The 24,569-nt window shown below is 41.3% G+C and overlaps 3 protein-coding genes across 3 annotated transcripts; 2 read left to right on the top strand and 1 right to left on the bottom strand.

Annotated features, from left to right (window-relative positions):
* The first annotated feature begins 2,518 nt into the window (after nt 1-2,518).
* inpp5kb (inositol polyphosphate-5-phosphatase Kb) lies at nt 2,519-11,711 on the top strand. The gene is given in 15 exon segments (XM_070843651.1): nt 2,519-2,578; nt 2,580-2,760; nt 4,202-4,253; nt 7,310-7,414; nt 7,557-7,665; nt 8,044-8,160; nt 8,599-8,774; nt 8,880-8,991; nt 9,063-9,172; nt 9,268-9,294; nt 10,249-10,462; nt 10,598-10,735; nt 10,805-10,888; nt 11,009-11,113; nt 11,249-11,711. Coding segments are annotated over 15 exon segments (1,659 nt in total). The 3' UTR covers nt 11,318-11,711.
* Nucleotides 11,712-13,645: 1,934 nt separating this feature from the next.
* nle1 (notchless homolog 1 (Drosophila)) lies at nt 13,646-18,512 on the top strand. Its single transcript, XM_070843410.1, has 13 exons — nt 13,646-13,712; nt 14,500-14,661; nt 14,748-14,968; nt 15,118-15,197; nt 15,302-15,378; nt 15,462-15,559; nt 15,900-16,092; nt 16,432-16,567; nt 16,698-16,744; nt 16,830-17,032; nt 17,201-17,360; nt 17,443-17,513; nt 17,617-18,512. Exons 2-13 carry the CDS (start codon nt 14,524-14,526, stop codon nt 17,627-17,629), a joined length of 1,437 nt encoding a protein of 478 aa, XP_070699511.1. The 5' UTR covers nt 13,646-13,712; nt 14,500-14,523; the 3' UTR covers nt 17,630-18,512.
* Nucleotides 18,513-20,119: 1,607 nt separating this feature from the next.
* On the bottom strand, nt 20,120-23,761 carry slc25a1a (solute carrier family 25 member 1a). The gene is made up of 9 exons (XM_070843801.1): nt 23,524-23,761; nt 22,894-23,001; nt 22,688-22,787; nt 22,097-22,235; nt 21,916-22,000; nt 21,724-21,828; nt 21,515-21,630; nt 21,364-21,437; nt 20,120-21,267 (listed from the first exon to the last, which is right to left on the bottom strand). Exons 1-9 carry the CDS (start codon nt 23,759-23,761, stop codon nt 21,153-21,155), a joined length of 1,080 nt encoding a protein of 359 aa, XP_070699902.1. The 3' UTR covers nt 20,120-21,152.
* Nucleotides 23,762-24,569: the final 808 nt, after the last annotated feature.

The following is a 24,569-nucleotide window of genomic DNA, read 5'->3' as shown; positions in this document are numbered from 1 at the left end:
TTTCTCCAAGCCAATCAGCGACAATAAGGCCACATGACAGACCGGTGAGAAACCATATATGGTAACTTCATTGACCTTGATTTTCACCATAACATTAAATTTTTTTTTGAATGTAATGACCACCAGAATTCACACATCATTGTTTTTAACTTTAGTAAAGAAATTTACTAGCAGAATAAGGAAGAAAATAACTATGTGGTTTCACATCTCTGACAAAATGTCCAAACAGGTGGCTTTAGTTTTGGAGATACTGTACCTGAAGTCCACTAATTAGGAAAAATAAATCGCACTGCAATGCAAGAAGCTTTCACAGATAGTGGACATCAAGTGTTAGGACTACTATACCGGAGGTTCTCATACTGTTTCACATCAAGAACCCCTAATCTGACACAAAGTAGACCACCTACACCCATTTAATAAGATTTTGTCCCAAGATGCCCCATCTGATTTCTGCTTCTAGATATTTTATTACATAGAGTGTACGATAAGATAAGGTAAGATATTCCTTTATTGGTTCCACGGCTGAGAAATTCACAACCCATGATCAAAATAGCCATACATTCTGTCATTGTGTTACTAAAGAATGGATTTATAGTGACAATCATTTGGTGCAGAACCCCTGGAACCCCTCAAGGACCCCTGTGGATCCCCAGGACCCACTTTAAGAACCACAGTACTGTACTACATTATTCCTGTACTGTTACTATTTTCATTGTTTCGTATGAATAAGCTTTACTGTGGAACCTTGCAAATGGTTAAAATGTAATCCATTAATTAATTACATGTTAAAAGGGGAAATTTAAAAAATGTTTTATTGATTAATTTAATTAATAGATATATAAATTAATTAAAGGCATAAATTGACCATAAATCGAACACAAATATATTAAATGGAAAAAATCAATTTGTTGAATAATTTAGAAACAATAGTTAAAAGTTAATTAAAGCCTCTACAAGCAGAGTTCTGATGATTGTCTTTGGCGCCCCCAGTGTATGTGTCAAAAAAGTGACTCACAGTGTAGCAATCCACAGCCACTACACACACAAACACACACACACAAACACTGTAGGCAGGGTAAAATTAATCAGGTTTGGATGGCAAAGATTACTTTAAATCCTGATTATGAGTCAGAAGAGGGGCCAGCACAGAGAGCCGCTACACATTTGTGAGATGTTGATTTGACTCTACACAGTGTGTGGGTGTCTGAGAGGACATCGTTTGAACTACAAACCTTTGTAAAGGTTATTTAGCTTATGAGTAAAAATAATTTAGATTTCTTTAAAGAAGATCTCTTTCTAATCCTACAGGGCTACAGAGTAAATCCAGGTTTTAATCTGGGATTTTCTCCCTGCTCTTTTTCATGTATTTATTTTTGTGACTATGAACTGTTTATTTCTACAATAACAAATAAAAATGCCATTGAAATATATGGTAAGGACAGCTACCTGAACCCGTTTTGATTGATAACCCAGCTCTGCTACCAAATCATCCATACAGTCCTTTTAGAATAAATACTTGGCTGTGATGATCATTCATTGGGAAAAGGAGCCTGATGTGTCCATCCATCCATTGTCTATACCAGTTATCCTTAAGGGTAGCGGGGGTGCAGGAGCCAATCCCTGCTGACATTGAGAGGTGGGGTACACCCTGGACGGGAGGGTTATTTTCTCTCTTGACTAGAGTTAGATGAGAAGATTTATACCGCTCTCATGTTTGTGTGTTAAATATGAAGCTAGAGTCTTTTAGCTTAGCTTAGCATAAAGACTAGAAGCAGAGGGAAACAGCTAGCCTGACACTGTGCATTGGTCACAAAATCTACCTGAATGCACATATGTTTAATCCATTTAAAAAACTTTTTAAAACTGCAACTACTACATGTGGTGGTTTTACTTGTGGGTTAGGTGTCGGACTATTTCTTGGCCCTGTGCAGTAATGACCTTTTTGTGTGGATAAACAACGGAGTTCATGTTAATGGAGCTTTAGAGTAGCTGGCAGGTGGATTTTCTTACCTTTGAACAGAGGTTGGGTCGTTGTTTACTCATTCCGAGTCTTTATGCTAAGCTAAGCTAACTGTTTTCTTGGTTATAGCTTCATAGGTATCAATCATCCTGTCGTGTCAAATTTTTCTTTTTACAAATTAGGAGGCCGACAAAACATTGAGTGGGCCTTTGAACAGGCCTGGTAGCCGTGAGGAATGTGTGAAATCATGGGTTCACTATGTCCATTGACTGTGAATTTTACAAATTCAAAATGAACTATGTATGACATGTATGACAAACAATGAGCCTTTTTGAGTTTTGAAATGACATTTCCAATAGCACACAGTAAAGCAGAGCACCCCTACACATTCCATACTATGAAGAAAGTGAAGGATTATTTATGAACATACAAAGAGGGCTTTAGCGCAACAAATACCATGCGTCATGGTGACATTCAATAAACAGACATGTCCATTCATGAATAAGATAATACTTTCTCACCGGGTTGTTAACCAACCTGGGATAATAGCTTGATCCGATGTTCCGCTTTAAGTCCAGAGCAGGTTGTGTGTGGGACCTTGCACTCAGAAGGGGAAACAGCTGAGAACAAAGTGAGGACAGGCAGTCAAACAACGGGACTCACTGTAGCAAAGCAGATCCAGTGTCTCGACTCCCCACTGGAGATCTTTGTCATCTGTGCTCAGGGGGTCTGCAGCTTTTTCCGGACACCTCAAGAGAGACACACAGACAAAGGTACTCAAGAGAGACACACAGACAAAGGTACTGTACTGAGTGGATGATGTTGTTTTTGTTTTAAAACAGAAGGGAGACGCTGGATTCATTAGGGTGAGAATTTGGATTCACTCCCCTGATTGAGAGAGTACTGTCTCACAGTAAAGGGCCGACCATTACCATGTTTTTATTGAGGAGATTTAAGGAAGAGGAGCAGTCATGATATTATTCATTTTAATGAAGTTGAAGGACATCATGGAAGAGGCAAAAATAAGTAAAATTGTCCTGTAGGGCCAACAAGTATTTAACTTAATGGATTAAAGAAGATAACAATGGCTGAACCATTGCAATGTTTTTAAAATCCTCTTTATTAGTCTTTATTAGAGTGTATGGAGCAGTGTGCGTGTGTGTGTTTTAATAATATTGTGAAGACCTGTTCGCACAGATAGGGGTGAATAGGTCAATCGTTTAAGACTTTCAGTATTAAGACATATTAACAATGATAGGGCAGTCAGGTTATGGTGGAGAGCAGTTGTGGTGAAAGCTACGCTAATCAATATTTCTATACTGATAATGGTTCAGATGACTACATGTAATGTGAGAAATGCCCTAAGAGTCATCACCTGACTCTGAAACTTCCATCAGCTCTTCGGAGCGAGTGGTTCACTCTCATAGCAGAGCTAGAGCCAGGTTTTTATCTTTGGAGCTGGTGGAAACCAAAACAGAGCTAAAACGTGAGTAAATATTACTTTAGTGAGGTTCCCAAAATGAAAGCACTTGTGATAAGTTGATAAAATGTCAGTGTTGAGGTTACATAATGTTGTGCTGCTTTAGATTTTGGTACTAGAGAATTGTGTTAATAGCATAAGCCATATATGGTAAATAGCAGAATTGTTTGCTGACGCTTTTGCCATGAGGAGATCGTATTTTAATGCGTTTTCGACTTGTTGTGCTGCCCCTAGAGGATAAAAAATATATGAAGGCTGACAGACTAGTCACAAATACTGTATTATATTACTAATGTTAATGAATAAACAGCAAAATACTGCTTTCCCTCTTTAGATTTCAATGGTAGTAATGCCAAACTCAGGACTGTTCCTGCAGTATGTGTTGCACAGTATTAATAAGACATTTTGTTTTTACACAACAGCCCCACTGCCAGATATTAACCTTGACAGCGGATAAAAGTCATTTCTTTGTCTATACATCAGAATATTTTGAGTTCTACAGAATGGCTCTCAGGTTAAGTGTTTCTGTTTTTACGTGTGACCTTCAGGGCACTGCCGCTTTAACGTGGATGAAGCTGACCGTGATTAGACATGATTAAAAAGCCATTTCAGAAATGACTTTTGGGCATCCCTGTCAGGTCTGCTTTATATGGCGCTGGTCCCTGCTCTCGGTGAGCTGGCTGTAATAGAGGCAGGTATTTTCATCTTGGTATGTGCACTTATCTTTGTTTATGCATTCATGTGTCTGTGTGTGCCTGCAGGGGAGAAAATGAGCACTGGAAGATTTCGAAGTGGTGGGAGAGACAAATGCAGGTGAGTCCCATGTAGACTTCTTTTTCTTTTTCTTTTTCTTTTTCTTCTTCTTCTTTAGCCTCTAATGGTCTTGCAAGGATAATGAGTTGGAAGGAACAAGAGGAAGACAATGGTTATGAAAGCACAGACTTTAGGCAGAAAGGGGTGGCCGAGAGTCCAGAAAAAGAAAGTATAACCCTCCTGTACAGTGTCTGAATTGCCTAACCTTCATAAGTAGCTTTGAGGCTGCTGGTTCTTTGCAGGGCTATGTAATAAAACTTAAATAGCCTCCCATTCATCATTTCTCATTGGACCAGTGAACCCCCTCGGTTATCCACTTAACACCTCTACTTTCTGAAGAATGTGCCCTAAGTCTTTGCATGTGACACTGTTACATGAAGTGGCAGGGAGAACCGGGGCACCCAAGATTAGCAATTTTTATTTTGTAAGGGACAATCTCTCCTGGCTGTTTCCATCCCTTTTTTTCCTTACATACTGTTGTCCCCCACAACACTTTTGACTTTCTGCAATGATTTATTCTCTGCTACCATACCAGACTTTATCAGATATTATTTCACAAGATAGATAGATAGATAGATAGATAGATAGATAGATAGATAGATAGATAGATAGATAGATAGATAGATAGATAGATAGATAGATAGATAGATAGATAAAATACACAAAGTGAATAATGGTGGAAAACGAATTGAAAAATTATAATAATAACAATAGTGGTGATGACTATGTACGAATTATTATTACATAAGTCATGCTGCTGTTTATATAATGTAGTAGATACAGTAAGTATAGTAATAGCAATATAGTAATATATATTATAATAATATATTATTGAGTCATTATTTAATCATATAAAGGCAGTAATACGTATTTTACCCACAAGATAACAATTAACACAATATCTGAATAAAATGTCATTTATGACCATGAGTTTCTATTAATCATAACAGCTACAATGTGATTCTGTGCATAGTTTCAGAGTCAGTGATCCCACAATTAAATTCCAAAATACTGAAACATATATTCTGGAAAAAAACACTTTTACTGTAATGTATGACTGTAGTTCAGGATTTGTAGATTATTGAAGCCAGGGCGTAAAAAGCTGAAAGTATTATCTCACCCTATTCAGGTTTTTTTTATAATTAGCATTACGTTGTATTAGGATAAATGCATTGGAGTTTGACTCATGTATTATGTGCTCCTGAATATATTATGTAATTTATCTAGTACAGCTTTTGTTCTTAGTAAAAAAAAAAACAACCTTAAATGACCATGTCAGAGCTTACAGAACTGCATTTAACCCCCCACTTCTCTCTGGGTTTACAAAGATAACCTTTCACCTATATGAGGAGAGGCTGGATTGAGGCCAAAAGAAGCTAATGCCATTGTGCGCTGTTGTCCCCTCACTAATGCATGACTGTAACTGCAGGGTTACATGCATTGTTCAGTGTGCTCAACTGAACGCTGGTAGTAAACCTCTTAAGGATCTGAAAGGTTACCCAAGTCTTGCAACAGTACTCACAAGGATGGAGGATCAGCCTCCAGCCCTCCTCTTCACACACTCACAGACAAACACACATGTTCACATGCCCGTCTCCTGCATGCGATTATGGTCCAAATCTGATTCATTCTTGCCCACATTCCTGACTCAACCCCACTGCTTTGTCAGTCGTTGCTCCATCGCTGCATGACCACACGGGACTCGGACACAGAAAGGACTGCAGCAGTGCAGGCAAGCTTCACCCAAGGCTTTCGAGTTCTTCATCCTGGCCAGTTTGGAGGACCTAAATCAGAAGCTGCCTGGAGCCAATGCAGATAGATTTGACAAACTAGGAATCCATCCTTTGTTTTCTGACCAGAGAGAAGACCTCTTCAGGCCTCACCATCAAATGGCCGCAACCAAAGAAATCTGAGGAGAGATCAAGCCGAAGGCATTTATTCCACTGGATTTTGCCTCTTTTCTCTTGCAGGACAGCATCTTTACTTTTTATCTGAGTAATCTTAAACAACCTCCCTGACTTTAGGAACAAAGCCAAAGAAGACCTTTTTTCAGGCTAAGATCCAAAGATGGACCCGTTGACAGACAGTCCGCGTGTGCGCTCAGACAGCATGAGCAGCTCAGCGTCTCAGAGCTCGAGGTCGAAGATGCTCCTCCGCCAGCGTTTGTCTCAGCTGCTGACCTGCATAGAGGACATGAGCTCTGACGATGAAGCCAGTGAGGAAGTGTCTCGCACACTGGACGAGGCGTTTCAGCTCTGCGGGCACTTCATGCCCACAGACACATTCAGGTCGACACGTGCACGTGCTCATTCACACCAGAGTTGTTACAGTTCTATATTTTCATTCGTTTTTTGTTTTCAATTCAGCCTTCAGGAAGGGTTTGGTCATTTTAGTTGAGTTTTTATTGTTTAAAAATGTAATTGCTGGTTGTATTATTTCATCTCAGTTAGTTTTGTAAATACACAATATTGTTTCAGTTATGTTCCATTTTTTTCCTAAAGTGTATTTAAATTTTTATATTAGCTCACTAAAATGTTTTTTCACAGACTAGCCAGGATTCACACACACACACACACACCTTTACATAGATATACACACATGAAGTGTTTCAGTTATCTTAGATAGTCAAGAACTTATTTTACTTTGTTGACTTCAAAGAAAAGGACTAAAATGTTAAGCTCAAAAAGTGCAAAACCTGACAGGAACTTTGATTGAGATGCTTCTGGGTCATGTTGGTTTCTTTAAAGTTGTTGAGCATTGAAAAAATATTGTGTCATTTATATGTTATTATTTTTACCGTATAAACTGTTGAATGCTCTATTATGTATTATAGGTTATTGTTTAAATTAATAGGGAAAAAATACACTACAAAACAAAATTGATGATTTTAGTATCACACTTGTGAACCAACGATGTCAATTTCAGAGGAAAAATGAAAACAATAGCTGAGACTAGTGTATTTACAACAAGGAAGATTTAGCAGTGGAACTTATTTGCCAATATTTTATCATTTTCCATCACTTTCACCAATTCTTCATTACCAAACACTCTGACAGGCTGCACATGGTGACCTGGAACGTGGCCACAGCGGAGCCTCCTGAAGACGTCACGTCTTTGCTGCAGCTGGATGTCCAGCCCCCCACAGACCTCTATGTGATTGGGTGAGAAACAACAGCGCAACTTTGCCAGAAATTCCACTGAAGGATAAAAGTGTCTCTTTCAATGATTTGGCAAGATCAGAAGGAAAATACCACATGCGGGAGTGTGTTGTGTTTTTTATTCGTTTGTGTTGATGTGTGTCAGCCTGCAGGAGGTGAACGCCACCCCTGTGAGGTTCATCTCTGATCTGTTGGTGGAGGATTCCTGGAGCCACATCTTCATGAACACACTGGCACCCAGAGGCTTCGTTAAGGTTAGAGAGGACAGGGAGAGACAGGGGAATAGTGCTGGTAAAAATAGAGGTTACACATTTGTGTCCTGTGTATTTATGTGTGCATGTGTGTGCCTAAGCAGCTGCTATGAACAGTGTCTTGAAGGCTACTTATATATTATACAATGGCGCTACTTATACTGTATAATAATCTTCAAATTCTGTCCTTCTTTTAGATATTGTCATTGTTTATCTGAAATGCAATATTTATTTTTTTTACATATGTATATTTACACATTCTCTTATAATAAAGATTACAGTATACTTTATTACATATATGCAAATTTAAACCCAGTTATAGGAGAAATAAAAGGAAACCTATTTTAATGATTAATAAAATCTATCTCTGTCTCTATGCAGGTCAAATCGATCAGAATGCAGGGGTTGCTGCTGCTAGTTTTTGCCAAACAAATTCATCTCCCCTACATCAGAAAAATCCAGGCCACTTACACTCGTACTGGCATCTTTGGCTACTGGGTAAGATGGGGGCACTTGGTGACCCTGAACTTTACAGACAACAGTGCTAATAAACTCTGCACACCAGGAATCCCATTGGCATCAGCTGCAGAGTTTAAACGCATTATGAAAGACCTATTGTGTTTGATTAGTGGAGTGTGCAACTGCTTTGACAGAGTGAAAGCACAAAGAACACTAAACCTGGTGCTGTACACTGTAGTAAACAAGACAAATGGTCTAAGCATCAACTGATTGAATAAATGCCAGCCTTTTTTTAGCTCATGGTAAAAGGGGGATTAAGGTGTGTCTTTTGAACCACAGTATTTTTAATTATCTTGTAAATACTGCAGTAAAATACTGTTATTAAAGGAAAAAAATATGATTTCTTGTCTTTGAAAATCCACTTTATCTTTCACTTCACACACTCACTATTCCTCCTCCTCTGTTAATCTGTGGCAGGGCAATAAAGGAGGAGTGTCCGTGCGTTTTTCCTTCTATGGACACATGGTGTGCTTCCTAAACTGCCACCTAGCAGCCCACATGCACAACGCTCTGCAGCGGGTTGATGAGTTTGAGTACATCCTGGAGGTACAAGACTTTGACATCGATGACACCCCAGGTGTCCTGGACCACAAGTCAGTGCATCTACGTAGAGGCACACAAACACTACACACTCACTGCGAGGTATATGAACTGCTGTTGTACAACTAGTAAAATGAGGCTCCATCCCTCTCACACAGGGCAGTGTTTTGTTTTGGCGACCTGAACTTCCGCATCGCAGACCACGGCTTGCACTTCCTCCGCTCTTCCATGAACAGCGGACGTCTTAATTTGCTGTGGAACAAAGACCAGGTGATGTGCCAGGAAAAAGCACACACACACACTACAACACACTCTCACTAATTCATGTCATGTTCCTGCAGCTCATCATGATGAAGCAGAAGGAGCCTTTCCTGCAGGAATTTGAGGAAGGGCCATTAAATTTTAAACCTACCTACAAGTTTGACCGTAACTGTGACACCTATGATACCAGGTAACACGTGCTACAATCAAATATATTATACACAGATACTCAACGCATTTCTCAGACTTCATCTGCGCTTTTGTTTCTGTTTGACTGTTGGACAGCACCACGAAGACATGGTTTGGTTTTACGTAAGACACCGTCTTACCGTTTTGTGTTGCATGTCTCACATTCCCTCATGTCTTAGTGACCACACCCACCGTCTATCATTTTCCCAAAAGCTTTTGCCACCACATCTTTAGTTTAAATGACACCTGTAACACCTGGGAAACACTAAACAGGCACCCAAAGCAGCAAACCCTGATGCATAGATGAAGTTGGGAGCAGCTCTTTCTGTGAGCCTTTAACGGTCCTGACACCAGCACCATGTATGTGTCTCTCTCAGAAAGAGCGCTGTGGCGCTGCCCTTAACCATGTACAGACCCAGGCCCCTGCAGCGCTGCAGCACCACCCTGTTCTTCCTCCTCACCTCCCTCACCTGGGGGCTGCTATCTGTCTGGTTTGGGGTGTGGTACAGGGAGCTAGACCCGCAAAGGTGGGTGTCTCCATAGATATGCCCTGAAACAGTACGAGAGGGCCCCATAGTGTAGAATAGGCACCTTGAAGGTTATATAGATATAACCTATAAGAACATAATAACTGGAGACACTGATACAAATGACAAGACACAAAGGGGTTTAGTAAACATGATAACCTTGATGAATTGCAGACATAATCCGCAAAGACCTGAGACAGCTCTTTCCTGCTCCCTGCTGTTTGTTCTTGCATAATGTATGTAGTACATTAGTGAATGTATGTATACATACAGTAAGCTGTAATACAATGTCAAGTGGTATTGTCCACTCCTGACAGCCTTAATTTCTTTGCAGCATGCTACACTGTACGTATAGGTCTGCATTGCATGTGTGTGTTTTGTTCTTTAACAGCATTGTTCCCATTATTTTTTGCTTGAAAATAAGAACTGTTATACATGTTGACATGCGTGGACACAAATGAAAATGTGACATATCAGGTAAGCATTAGAGAATGTCGCTCATTCTCTAATTGGAAACTGTGGTGTCAACACTTACCATTGCTTTGCTCAGTGGCAAGAAGAGAAAACCAGCGTGGACAGATCGGATCCTCTGGCGCATCAAACCCAAAACCCTGCCATCGGAGGATGACGACGAGAAGGCATCGACTTCTACTAATGATGGCCTTGATGAGTATCCACTCCTGGTCTCTCAGGACAAATACACCAGTGACATGAGCTATGGAGTCAGTGACCACAAGCCGGTCATTGCAACCTTCTCTCTGGAGGTGAGAGCAGACTTACTTCAGAGATGCTACCACTCTGTTTTTTGCTGCTCAAAGTTGGCTTCTTTCCTTCTGATACAACCAGTAAATAAGTAAAGAGATCTTCCTACATTCTCTTTCATCTCGTCTTTCCTGCAGCTGAGGAAGTGCTTTGACACACCACTGGTGCACGTATCTCCTGTGGGTGTATGGAGCGCTGACCAGGATGCATTCCTTGAGTACACCATCCAAGAGGACTTCATGTCCTCCACGTGGGACTGGATTGGCCTGTACAAGGTACTGGGAGATAAAAGCATACAATATTATAAAAGAAAGTCTTAAACTCATTGGTTTGTTCTCCTCCAGGTGGGATTTAAGAGTGCATCCGATTATGAAACCTTTGTTTGGGTCAAGGAGGACGAGTTGCCGGAGACAAATGAAGTCATACAGGTAAAGTGCAAGTGAGGTATTTGTTCCATGTTTGGGTAAACACTGTGTATGTTCTTGTATTAATGTATGCTTCATTAATATGCGTGTGTGTGTGTGTGTGTGTGTGTGTTTTGGTTGCAGATATCTGTAGATAAGGATGAGATTCCCCTGCTAGGTGGGCAGTATATTTTGGGTTACTACAGCACAAATATGCAAAGCATCATCGGCCTCAGTTCTGACTTCCAGGTGAGTGTATCACATCTGTAGTTGTATTTTATGATATGTCAGTCCCTTATTATCAAGTGTTTACTCAGTAGAGGATTGTGTCATTTATGCTCTATGTTTAGTTTAAGGATCCCATCCTTTTTTTCAATCTTGCAGATCCTGGAGTCAAAGCGTGCCGTCATGGAAGGCCTCGTCCCTGAGAACGTCAATGGGCTCAACAATTAAGAATAAATTCACTGGGGTGCCACATCTTACTCCTCTCTACCTGGAAATTCAAACAGAATTGCTTCAGACTTCCCTCATTATCTACTGGATACGCTGACTCAGTCATTAGATCACGGCCACCACACTGGGACTGGAAACATCAATTTGTTATTTCCAACTTCGTCTTTAAGGAGTTCACCTTAGGTCAGGTTCAGGCTCACATAGTTTCTTTCCAGAAGGTTTGCTGCTGTAATGAGCCGTCCAACTTATCCACAGGAGTTTTTGGCCTGTCAGAGCAGAAAATACTATTTTCTTTTTGAAAGAAGTGGACATGCACTGCCGGCCAATAGTGTCCTCGGTGCATTTTTATGTTTTGGTTAGGTCTACATTAGTGCCAAGTACAGAGGGTTGTCCAATAAATGTAAGAAAGATTTGCCAATCATAGGGAACTGTTTTTTTGTTGATGAAGGCTGTTTTACTTTATCTTTACTGTTTTAATGCAGCAAGATTTGACACTTCTTGCTATGGATTATTTGCACCAACTATTGGACCCAAGTGTCTTAGGGTGGACTGATAAAGATGGCAGAAATGTAATGTACATCTAATACGCGATGTGGATGCCGATACATTGCTTTTATTACATATATTTGTATATGCGATAATATAAATCTAATATGTACGGTGACAGACTCGAAGGCAGTGAGCATGATAAGATTATATTTTAGATTTACATAGAATTAAAGATTTTAATTAATTATTTATCTATCTTGCTCAAAACCTTCTAACTGTAGATTCTTACATTAATGAGATACTGGATGCCTTTTCTATGCCAATGCAAAAATTATGAATGATTGTTGTCATAGGAAAAAAAAAACAGTCAAAATTTCTGTGTCTGCATGCATGTTATAGTGAAATTGTGTGTAATTGATTGACTGATTCTTTGATTGATACAGTGAACAATGTCACAGCAACAGAGCACAATCAGCATGTAGGAAATGCATTGGGATTATGTGTTTCATTGTGGTAATGAAATATATGAAGTAAAGGATGTTGGTTAGGAAATTAGAAAATGCCTTTGTCTGTAATCACAGTGACTTGTTAAATTGTACAAGCTGGACTTCTATTGTCATCTTTTTGATTTTTGGCTTAATTAGTTAGCCCCCCCCCAAAAAATATATATATTTTAGGTCTAATTAAAACTGAAAATTAGCAGCTGGCTGTGAAAGTTCACTGACATATTATATGAGAAATAAGTCATTTGTGATTGTATTCATGAAAATAATATCTGTTTCTTCCCACAAGGTTAATGACTAATCAATGGGACTGTAAGGAGTTCCAAGTAAATTACCAGCAGGCCTCTAACCTGTAACTCTAACCTGCAGTTTATTTTGTTGTAAGACCACAAAAAGTCAAATATCTAGCAAGCAATAGTTTACTACATAATCACACTTTCTTATGGTATGTCGCACTGTACTATAAGATCACAATATTCTATGACATATCACATAATATCATTACATATTACACTACAACACAATGTTACACTATATCATTATATATAATGTACTGAACTATGACATCTTTCTATCATATGACACATCACAATATACTGCACCATATCCCATCATACTATGACATCACGCCATACTATAACATCATAATATTCATAATATGCTGTACTATGATGTCTACTGTGTGTGTAGGCTATACTATACCATGTCCTATCACACTATGATATGACATCGCAGATAATTCTAGCAAGCAGCATAACTGTCATTTAGGTAGGCTACATGGTTTTCAGCCTCCAGTTAAAAGAAATGTTTTTGTTATTTTCTCTCTCAGTTTGAATGTATGTACTTATTGCAGAGGTTGCTCGACTTCAGAAGATTAGGATCATCTGGGTATCTAGATCCAACACAATAACAGAGGTCCATTTACAAGCCATAATCTATTTTATTTTACCATCTATGCATCTACACTTGGGAAAGCTCTTATTATTAACGGGGGAACCAAAATCAGTTTGTTTTATATGGGAAGTGACATGCAAGACTTAATGGTCCTACTTTGATTGTAATTATGCTGATGTGTATTCTTTATTTACTTTATTTAGAAACTATCATTATTAATCTGAGTAGTAGTAGTAGTGTTAATTATATATTTAATCATTTCATTGTTATAAATAAACAGCAATTTATTTAATCTGACTATAACTATCACAGTAAAGTAAAGATGAGTACAATATAGTGCGGTAATCCAATATAGAAAACAGATTGCGAAGGTTTCTAACTTCCTGACATTGTTCTCCCATAATTCATTGCGCGTCATGACAGCTCCGCTTTCTTGGGGTATCTTTCCCTCAAAGGCTCTCTGGGGATAAACACGTGGGGAGTGTTAACACATCGCTACCTCGCTAAAGGTAACATTTTAGCGCATATATGTGCCGATACAATGTCATAAAGAACTGGACACAGTTGTTTAAGGAAGTGGCGGTTATGTTACGGTCCTGTGGTCGCTGCTAAAGGAAATTAAGCGTCTAAATTGTTGGCTAAAAGCGGGCTAGCGGAGTTAGCTTCTTTGGTTGACACTAGACTATGGTTGACATTAGCTAGCCAAACATAAACCGCTGAACAAAGTTTAGATCAGGTGGTAAAATTTAGTCCAAAATTGTCTAATAACAGTGTTAAACAAGACTCAACAATGTGTTGTGCCCTGTCTTGTTTTCTAAATCAGCGTTAGTCAGTTAACGTAAAGGACTTTTGCGTGGCAGCAAAGCTAGCTAATGTTATACTAATGTAATACTGCCAAACAAGACAAAGTTGTAAAATTACAACACTTAGAATTTATTTATTCTGACTTACTTACTCTGACCTCGGAAATAGTACAAATGTCTGCAAAATCTATTTGCAAACACAACATTATGGTTTGAGCTTTAGGTGCTGCAGCATCCATAAGTCCCAACATTTAAAATACGACTTGTCCACGTTGACTGTGTTATTAATGAGTGGATGTGTTCTTTAAGCAAAACATGTTTCATATTTTACAGCAGGGAGATGTATTCAGACAGCTCCCAAACAATAAAGGGAAACTAAACATTAACATTTGCCTGTAGGATAGGCAGATGTAGGGTATTTATTTACAGTATGTAATTCTATAAGTTTAACATATGTTATACCTCCATCTATGTAAATTTGTCCTCATGCTAGATTTGGATCCAAACTAAACAGAGGATGGCAAGTGAGGACGTGGAGCGGCTGCTGATCCAGTTTCAGAACGAGGATGGGGAGGTTCTGGGTTCACCTTTTGACGTGCCTCTGGACATCACTCCAGACAAACTACAGCTGGTCTGCAATGCGCTGCTTCAGAAGGTAACCCTTCGTAGACACAGTTGTTTAAGTCATGTAAAGCTGAAATTTAAGTGAATATATCATGTTTTTTGCTGTATCTATTGCAGGAGGAGCCAGTACCACTGGCATTTTTTGTGTGTGGGGAGGCCGAGGTGGTGTCCAATCTCGGGTTGTGCGTGAAGGCTCTCGGAGCTGAGACAGAACAAGTTCTGCCAGTGGTGTACCAGCCTCAGGCTGTGTTCAGGGTTCGAGCTGTGGCCCGCTGTACCAGCACACTACAGGGACACACAGAGGCCGTCATCTCAGCCGCTTTCAGCCCCACCGGCAAGTGAGTAACCAACTTCGTTATGTCTTTACATCTGTATGTCCTTATGAGTCTTTATGATATAACAATTACAGAGGAAGAAACTGTAAATTATGTATGGAAGGTCTGACCTTTGAGTAGATTTAGACACCCTGTTATTTGAATTGTTTCAGATATCTGGCCAGCGGTTCAGGTGATACCACAGTACGTTTCTGGGACTTGATGACTGAGACGCCTCACCACACTGCCAGAGGTATAAAATCTCTTCAGTGGAGTAGGAGATCTGCTATGCATAAAGACACAAATGATATATTTGTGTTTTTAGACATCGTTGAGCTGAGTTCTGCTTAATTTCAGGACACACACATTGGGTACTGAGCATCGCCTGGGCACCTGATGGCAAGAAGCTGGCTTCAGGGTGTAAGAACAGTCAGGTGGGCATCCAACACACACGTCTGATCTGTGTTTTGAGGATGTATCCCATGAACGTGATGCATTCATGTTTATGTTTCTGTAGATCTGTCTGTGGGATCCAGTGACGGGCACACAGATGGGGAAGACCTTGACAGGACACACCAAGTGGATCACCTGGCTTTGCTGGGAGCCTCTTCATCTGTGAGTGCTCAGTTCATCACTTTCTCCCTTTTTATGTAAATTGCAGCCTATTGTTTTACTTCCAACCTAAATTCCTTTTTTCTGATTCTGATGTAGATTCTACACTGATATGTTTAAAATTAGAACAGCTGTAGTTAGTTGTCACAGAAAACATTTTTATATACGCATTGCTCAATGAGAGATTGCAATGAGTTACAGAAGCTAGTGGAAGAGAGACCAGGACGTGACGCCAGGACTTGTGCTGTCTGTAGTATATACCTGATTTTGAACTTGCAATGCTCGTCTTAATCATTTTGTCCTGATTTACTGATTCTGATCCACCCCTCCCTCTCCCCTTCAGTAACCCAGAGTGTCGGTACGTAGCCAGCAGCTCTAAGGACTGTTCAGTACGTATTTGGGACACTGTGTTGGGACGCTGTGAGAAGATTCTTACTGGACACACTCAGTCAGTCACCTGTGTCAAGTGGGGAGGAGATGGACTTCTCTACACATCTTCCCACGACAGAACGGTCAAAGTCTGGAGGGCCAAAGATGTAAGTGTGTGCAACTTAAGTCAATTTTAGGGACACACACTAGATTGAAGACCAACTGATTGTGAATGGCTCGCGCAATTGAGGACTAAGGCCGTGTAAATTGGTAAAACGCTGATTTCGGGTCAGTGGTTAAGGTAGGGGTAACGGTTAGTTTTTGGCGAGTACTGATTATTCAGGCTAAAGCTTTAATTGAATCCATGTAAAGTCAAATACATGTATGTGGAGACAATTATTAAGATAAGATGTTATTTGCTATGGACGGAATGAGTCTGAGCGGGAGGAGACATCCGTGTTTCCGAGCATGACTTAATGTGTGTTTAATTGTGTTGGTGGTTGTAGGGTGTCCAGTGTAGGACTCTGCAGGGTCACGCCCACTGGGTGAACACTCTAGCTCTCAGTACAGACTACGTACTGCGCACTGGAGCTTTTGAGCCTGCAACTGCCACAGTCAACCCCCAGGACCTCACTGGATCGCGTAAGGACCACGTAACTTTATTTTGGAATACAGTGCTAACGGGAACATTTGCTACTCTGTGGAGAAGCTTTCTGGCTTAGATGTTCTCAAGAGGATGTAATTATGTAACAAGCAATCTCTTTTCCCCCAGTGGAGGAGATGAAGGAGAAAGCTTTGCAAAGATATAATAAAGTCAGGGTAAGTCCTGTTGGGTGTCTACACTGATGTGTTCAGGTCTGTGCGTCCCTCGTGTCTGTATCCTCATCTTGTTCTTGTGCTGCAGGGTCCAGCTAAAGAGCGCTTGGTGTCTGGCTCAGATGATTTCACCTTGTTCCTGTGGAACCCTGCAGAAGACAAGAAGCCGCTGGCCAGGATGACGGGCCACAGTGCTCTGGTCAATGAAGTGCTCTTCTCCCCGGATACCAGGCTCCTCGCTTCTGCCTCATTCGATAAGTCCATTAAAATCTGGGATGGACGAACGGGAAAGTAAGAAAATCTCTCAACCTCTAAGAGCAAAAGTCATCATGTCTGCCGGATCATAAATGAATCTGTGTCTAATACTGCGGTTGTCCAGTTGATGGTGCTGTAAGCCTATTATTGGTGTGTGTGTCACTGTGTGATTATGTCTCTACCTGCTTGTCCACTCGCCTAAAGATACTTAATGTCCCTGCGTGGCCATGTGGCATCTGTCTATCAAGTGGCGTGGTCAGCAGACAGCAGGCTGCTGGTCAGCGGCAGCAGCGACAGCACGCTTAAAGTTTGGGACGTCAAGACTGGGAAGCTTAACTTGGACCTGCCCGGCCACGCTGATGAGGTGAGGAAAGCTGCTGCTTCTTGACAGTTGTGTGTTAATTGTAAAAAGCCTTTTCTAATTGCCTTGTTTCTTGTGCATGCAGGTTTATACAGTAGACTGGAGTCCTGATGGGCAGAGGGTGGTCAGTGGCGGCAAAGACAAATGTCTCAGAATGTGAGTGAGATGCCAAGAAGAAATCTTTATATTTTTGTCAGCTTAAGTTTAAAAACCAGCGTCTCTTCACGCCTAACGCTTTGGCCTTTGGTTGTATTTTCAGATGGAGGAAATAGCCACACATCCGTTTCCGTTCCTAACTTTGAGAGAGGATTTCACATCTTCATCCGTCAAGAAGCCTGGCAGCTGGACCAAGGGTGGCTTGGCTGTACCTCCATTACGTTGTCTACAATGACACTGTGTCAGAGAAAACTCTAGTCATCACGCAAAGGCCCTCTGCAGGTTTGAAAACCCACGTGGGAAGACTAACAATTGCGATACTGTAAAGGTTTCCAGCTTAGCGGAAATGAAAAAAAAAATCCATCCACTGAGATCAATGCACGCCGAAGCTTCACTGTCAGTGGTGGCAGTGAAACAGTTTCCATTCACATACATATTGTTTTGTACACATCAGCGGCCCTGACATGTAAAGACTTGCTCCTCAGTTTAAAGCCGAGCTTTAGTGCCACATTCATACACAGAAACCACAAACAATATATGCATTTAAAAATAAATGCATAACCTTTTGCTGCAAAAACACAGAATATATTATAAAGTAATAAAATGAGATGCTCAGCTGCACATAAGTAAAACTCGGGTGTTTTTCAGCAGCTTGAGCCCCCTCGTTCACCTTAAGCCTCAAGAGCCATATACTGTAGGGGACAGGTGGAGTGGCGAGGCAACAGGTGGGAGCGCTAATACCTTCCTCTGTGATGTTAATGCAAACCACACTCGCCCTGCTCCTTCAGCCTTTAATCTCGTCTGTCCTGTGATCAGCAAAGCCTCAGCCTGCTGATTTGTCTGGCGCTGCAGTGAAGCCAAGTGTCACCAGCTCTGATTCTCACCCCACCGAGGGAAAATCCAGGTTCGCCATTCCGGTTAAAATAACCTGATTTATTCTCTGTATATAACCGGCTTTGTGAATATTTAATATAAATAAATATTTACATTGCTACATAACTTGTGTAAGTCTATATGACTGTATGTCATTTACTTCACTTTCAGAGTTCTATTTAGAAAATCATAAACTATAAAAATAACACAGATCAGATTTAATAATCACAAGTTTATTGAAACCAGTGACACCATGTTATGTTGAAATGTTTTTTCGGAGGTTTGATGTCATACCGACATATTTCAGCTTCAACACAGACGAATCCTTCCATCTGCCCAGCAGGATCTTCTGAAATGTGAATGATCACACCGAATCTGACGCGCTGTACAACAAGGTGCACATTACAGTTCATGAAAAGCAGCAAAGCATAAACAGAAAGATTCTATACAGTGAAAATGTGCTTCAGTTGACGAAAAACAAAGTGGTACACATAAAGATTCAACACTATCCTGTCGCGCTCGGTTAAAAATGTAACAAAGATTTTCTCCTATCTGGTATATTACACTGGAGATTCTACTCAAGTAGTTTGGCAAAGAGTAAAAGGCTTCTGTGCAAGGCTGTGTGGTGCGGCTAGGTCCATCAAAACCAAGCCTTGCTCAAATACAATGCTAATGTTATCGAGCCTCTGACAGATCCACTGTCGCCGTGGAATCTTTTAACATATGTAAACACTATAATAGACAAGAATGAGTGCATTTAAAGATGGCTAGTGTACAAAAAGCATGTGATGCAAGTTAGTTTGAGGTAAACAACAAAAAAATATGAAAGTGACAAAATCTGATTCTGATTCTGTTGGATGAGTGAATCATTAAGCACAAGAAAACCACTGAAGGCTCAAGCGCACGGACGTCATATGGCTTACATCGGCGGACATGTCTACATGTTGTCCTCTCCAGCAGAAGTGAATTCACGTTTATACTTCAGGCTGCGCTGCTTGGAAACAGCAGCCTGGCTGGAGGTCTGCACAAAGCATTGCTGGTCAAATAAAGCCTTCACATGCAGCTGTAGAGAACTCAACTACCTCCTGAACACCTCAGTGACATCCCTGATGTTGAAAATGTAGTCATTTTCCTTGGATGACTGTGAAAAGCTCACCAACTTCCATTGGTACACCGATGCTTATGTCCTACACTTGGGATGGGATGTGAAGATTGTGCTACATAGTTTGAATTTGTTGATTGTTTAAAGCAACCACAAGGAGTTTTTAATTGGTGATGGACACGGCTTTATTTGATACTGATGCCTCTATATGAGGATAGAGGCATCAGTATTAACTGTTTCTATTTTGTTTTCCTAAATGGCTGGCTGTAGGTCTGAGTCCCTGTAAAATTAGATGAAACGATTTATGGCACACAGACCAGAGGAGCCTATGGTTACATCACAGTGGGTAGTACGTTAGCCAATTAAAAAAAGATTTTTCTTTACCTTGGTAGGTCATTCAACAAATAGAATTGCAGGAATTCAAAGGATTAAAAACCCATCCTGAATTGGCCTTCTTCCTCCCAGACAGATATGTAACGTTATTTATGAAATGCACTGGGAAACGTAGTTTTATATCAATATATGAACTAATGTTGGAGTCTAAAACGAATCAAGCCAACGCTTTGGCTAAAGTTAACTGAATGTTGCTAACGTTAGCTGCATTTGTTGAGCAAAACAAGCCAGATTATGATTATGATGATTTTGTCTTCAGGCACTGCCAAAGTCAATTCAAAATTTGAGTTCCTTGGAGTTGCTTTAACGTCTGCTTGTTGAAGGTTAACACTCTGAAACAATCTGCAGGAGAGGCACTGACTCCAGACCAGTTTGTGTGGCCTCAAAAAGCCCGCAAGCCATTGTCAGCGTGCAACAGGACAGATGCTACATCACATTTCATGCAGCCATGCTCTGTTGTCAGCAGTGGCCGTTAAACGCACAATGAGCGGTATCTGAAGTTCATCACCAAGTAACAGTGAGGAAATACTGTGGATGTCTGAGTGTGATGAGACCACAAGCACAGTCAAATAGCTATTACAACACCGAGATGTGTTGAAGTACTGCACGGACATTTTAAAGTACTGCAGGGAGCTTGTTTGTGCCCATTAGCATCTGTGATCTTTGCTCAGTATCACAAGTACCCAGTCTATCAAAAGACTCGTTTATGGTTTCAGTATAAAGAGTTAACTCTACTACATGTACGGTAACAACAGTCATAGAAGGCTACAACATCAGACATGGAGCACATAATATCTGTTTTTTAACCTAATCATTCCCTCCTCCCTTTAATTTGAACCTTTGGTTAATAATGCATGTCATTTTCTCTAAAATAAGATTCAGGAAACTGAGTCTACAAGTTTGGTCAAGTGCACAGAATAACACATCATTTCATTATGTTGTGTTTTCCTGCTCTTCAAAATAAAATGATCCCACTTGATTCCCTAAGTCTGACCACTAGAAAGAGAGAGAGAGAGGAAATGCTAAACTGAGCCGTTTTGTGCAATCAGCCACTCTACCTCCTTTCTCTGCCTTTTTTTTTTTTATCCCCCTGTTCAGGACACAGCTTGCAAATAATTAACTTCATGGAGCAGAGTGGAAATTGGTCATGACAAAGCGGCATCAGCTCGGGGCAATGCAGAGAGCTAATATGAAGTAGAGTAGAGGTGTTCAGTTGTGCGTAGCATGAGGCACTAGTCCGTGCTCCCCTCTGGACCTCTGTCACAGTCTGTCTACTGGGTCTTCCACACGTTGTTGAGTAGTTTGACCACCTCCTCATAGATGACGAAGACTATTGCCACGTCCAAGCACACGCGGCCGAGCCTGGGAACGGTTCCTTTGTAGAAGCTGCAGGAAGGACGAGATGAGATGAAGTTAGGAATTTAGTCTACAGCAATGAAAACTTGCCAGCATGGATCATGAGCGGCGTCGGGGGTTACTCACGCCTGCGGTCCTTCGTGCTTCAAGATCTGGAAGGCACAGTCCATTGTGTTTTTGTAGCGATGGGCCTCCAAACCCTACGGAAAAACAGTGTATCGTAAAAAAAAAAAAAAACCTGATGGCAGTAATAACGTCATCAAAACATGTTTCCTACCTGCATCCTTGTCTTCACAACATCCAGAGGCGTATTTCCAAAAACACTAGCAGCTCCCGCCGTTGCTCCAAACATTGCCGTGACGATTGGGTGCATTTCTCGTCTGGGGTCGTCACCTTAGTTGGATAGATGGAGAAGGCACCAGTCAGTTGGACGTAAAACAGACGGGGACATTGGATTTAGTTTTTGCAGTAAGTAGGCTTTCTCACCTTTGTACCAATTGCGCAGCGAGTTCATCACATAGAATCGGATCGCCTGGTTGGTTCCTTGTTTCAGCACAGTCGCTGTCAGACCTTGATACGTCCCCCTCACTCCTAAATGAGTCGGAGATTAAGCTTCACTATGGAGCACTAAACACATACGCATGCTGGTCCTATCATTGACCCATGCTGCTCTCTTACCCTGTTCTCTGATGATCTCACTGACTCCGTGAAAGAAGCCTCTGTAGCGAGGTCTGAGGGAACACTGGTCATGGATCATCTTCACCTGGAGGACAAATCAAGAGCCATTTCATCAGTCCATTGTTCATTCAGATCACTGCTGATTAAAACAGATGTGGAGGGGGCATGTGGCCCTACAGACCTTCAGTGTCTCCATGGGGCAGACGACCACGATGGCCTCTGCTATACCGGCTCCTAAACCGCACACGAGGCTCCGCGTGTTGTCTAGCCGACCTGTGGCGTCTCGCATTGGGTTGCTGAGCATCTCAAACGTGCCGAACCTGTGAAAGACGTGAAGGTGATACGTTTAAGAATAACCGTGGGGGGATTTCACTGTAATTCAAACAAAATTATCAATCATTTGATGGTTTCAGTATCTCAAATACGAGAATTAGCTGCTTTTTCTTGCCTTAATGTTCTAGTAAATTTACCATCTTTAAGGTTTGGATGGTTGGTTGGACAAAACAATTTATTTGAAAATCATCTCCAGATTCATCCAGAATGAAAATAACCATTAGTTTCAGCCCTGTATATGTGGCTGCCTATAAGCACCAAGAAATGCTGTGACACTGTTTTGACATAACCGCAAAATTAATTTAACAGTTTACAGCCCTGCTGATCTGTGGTGCTGTAAACCAACTGCGCTTCTCTGTCACAGCTCCAATTGGTTTCTTACGCTAAGACATGTGTGTTTACATAAAATCTATGAAGTATATTATGTGTGCATCTTCACCTCACTGCAGACTTGGGTATTGATCCATAGAGCAGGGAGCTGAGACCTCGATACAACCCTCTGAGCCCGTGATCCTGCACAGTCAACTTCACACAGTCACCTGCACACACATATACACACACACAGAGCATCCAGGAGTAACCCAGCAGAAGACCAGCGCACAAACCTGCAGTCAGTCAGCAGTCACACATGTCCCAGTGACCTACCGATCCCTCTGTATCGTGGCGGGTTGGCTCTCTCGTCTAGCTGCAGCTGGGTCTTGACATACTCTGTGGGGAAGGTGATACAAATTTCGATTCCTCCTGCAATGCCACCTGTGAGGAGCAAGAGAGGAGACAGACGCTGCTGTCGGGATTTGTAGGCTCGCTGTGCAGAAATGTTCTTGAATATTCTGAGAGCAAACTGAGAGGAACTTGCCAGCATTTCTACTTCAGTATAAAACAGACGAGATGAATTAACTGCACAGTGGTGATCATTCCTGGCGTAATGTGATTAGATGACACAGCAGTGCCTGCATTGTGCTAGAAAGAACAGCTGAGGGCTATTCAGTGTCCACCTGCCTCTATTCAACGCACAGCGTTACAATTCAGCATCTTCACACATGTTTTTTACAATAATTAATAAAATATGAGCGCTATAAGAAATAAAACACAGAGAAGACACGCAGCTACATCATCCAACTGCTGTAGCATCACTGCTGGCCCAGTGCGTTTTGACCCAGTTCTGCACGGATGGCCTTAATGGGCGACAGATTGAGATTAGGCTGCGCTGTAAGCAATAGGCGACTATGAGGAGAGAGATACACGGGGATGAAAATTTGCGTTGCAAGACTCAACCTGCAAGGATGGCCTTTCCGGGATGCGTGATTTTCCGCCCTCCGACCGCAGCGGCCGCCAGGTTTCTCCTCGCCGCGTACGACCGCTGGTGGGCCGGCAGAGAGCCCAGCCCCGCGGCGGCGGCCAGGCGCCGGGGTGGAGGCTGGTGATGGGGAGCCGAGCTCGGGCATCCTCTCCTGACACCGCAGCTCTCGCACGGCCCCTCGCAGACAGAAAACGGCTTCAGCAGTGAGGACATCTCGGTGGTCTGGGCTGGCGGTGGCGGTCTCCCAGTGGTGGGGATGGTCCCACTCAGACAATGTCACACCACAACAACACGGGCAGGCGCTCCACAGTGACGGCTGAGGGGAGCATCGATATTCAAATAGCGGTCAGGTGATGGGGCAGGCCATTGGCTCACCATGCTGCCTAATGCCATTACTCATGTCACGTGACTGTGCATGACTTTTGTCCACCAATAACGTGGAGGATGCTGTGTTACTGGTGCGCTCAGGCTAATTTCTAGTCTGAATCTGCCAGCTGCTGTGATAATCCACAACATTCAACACCAGTATTATTCAATATTATGTCATTAAAAAAACAAAACAAAACCCAGATAGATAGATAGATAGATAGATAGATAGATAGATAGATAGATAGATAGATAGATAGATAGATAGATAGATAGATGGATAGATAGATAATCAGTATAATAAGTCACATACATAAGAAAAATTATACTTTTTTAAGTAATAAAAGCGACAAACTAAATACAGAGAATGAACTGAAACTAGGATATTATATGATGAATATAATGCTATGAATGCTTAATGTTTGGAATGAAATTGACACCGCCCTTCCCCAGGTGTGATGGTGTGTCTTCTTCAAGCTCTGGTCCTCTACCAGGAGCCTGGGAGTTTGAGGCTTATGCGCAGTATCTTGTACTGTATGCGTATATATATATATATATATATATATATATATATATATATATATATATGCACAGGTGTGTATAATGTGTGTGCAAGCATAAAAGAAAGGGAAATTTATACTAACACTCAGAGCTG

The sequence above is a fragment of the Pempheris klunzingeri genome, chromosome 14 (assembly GCF_042242105.1).
Source record: "Pempheris klunzingeri isolate RE-2024b chromosome 14, fPemKlu1.hap1, whole genome shotgun sequence".
NCBI lineage: Eukaryota > Metazoa > Chordata > Actinopteri > Acropomatiformes > Pempheridae > Pempheris > Pempheris klunzingeri.
This window is presented reverse-complemented; position numbering and strand designations above follow the sequence as displayed.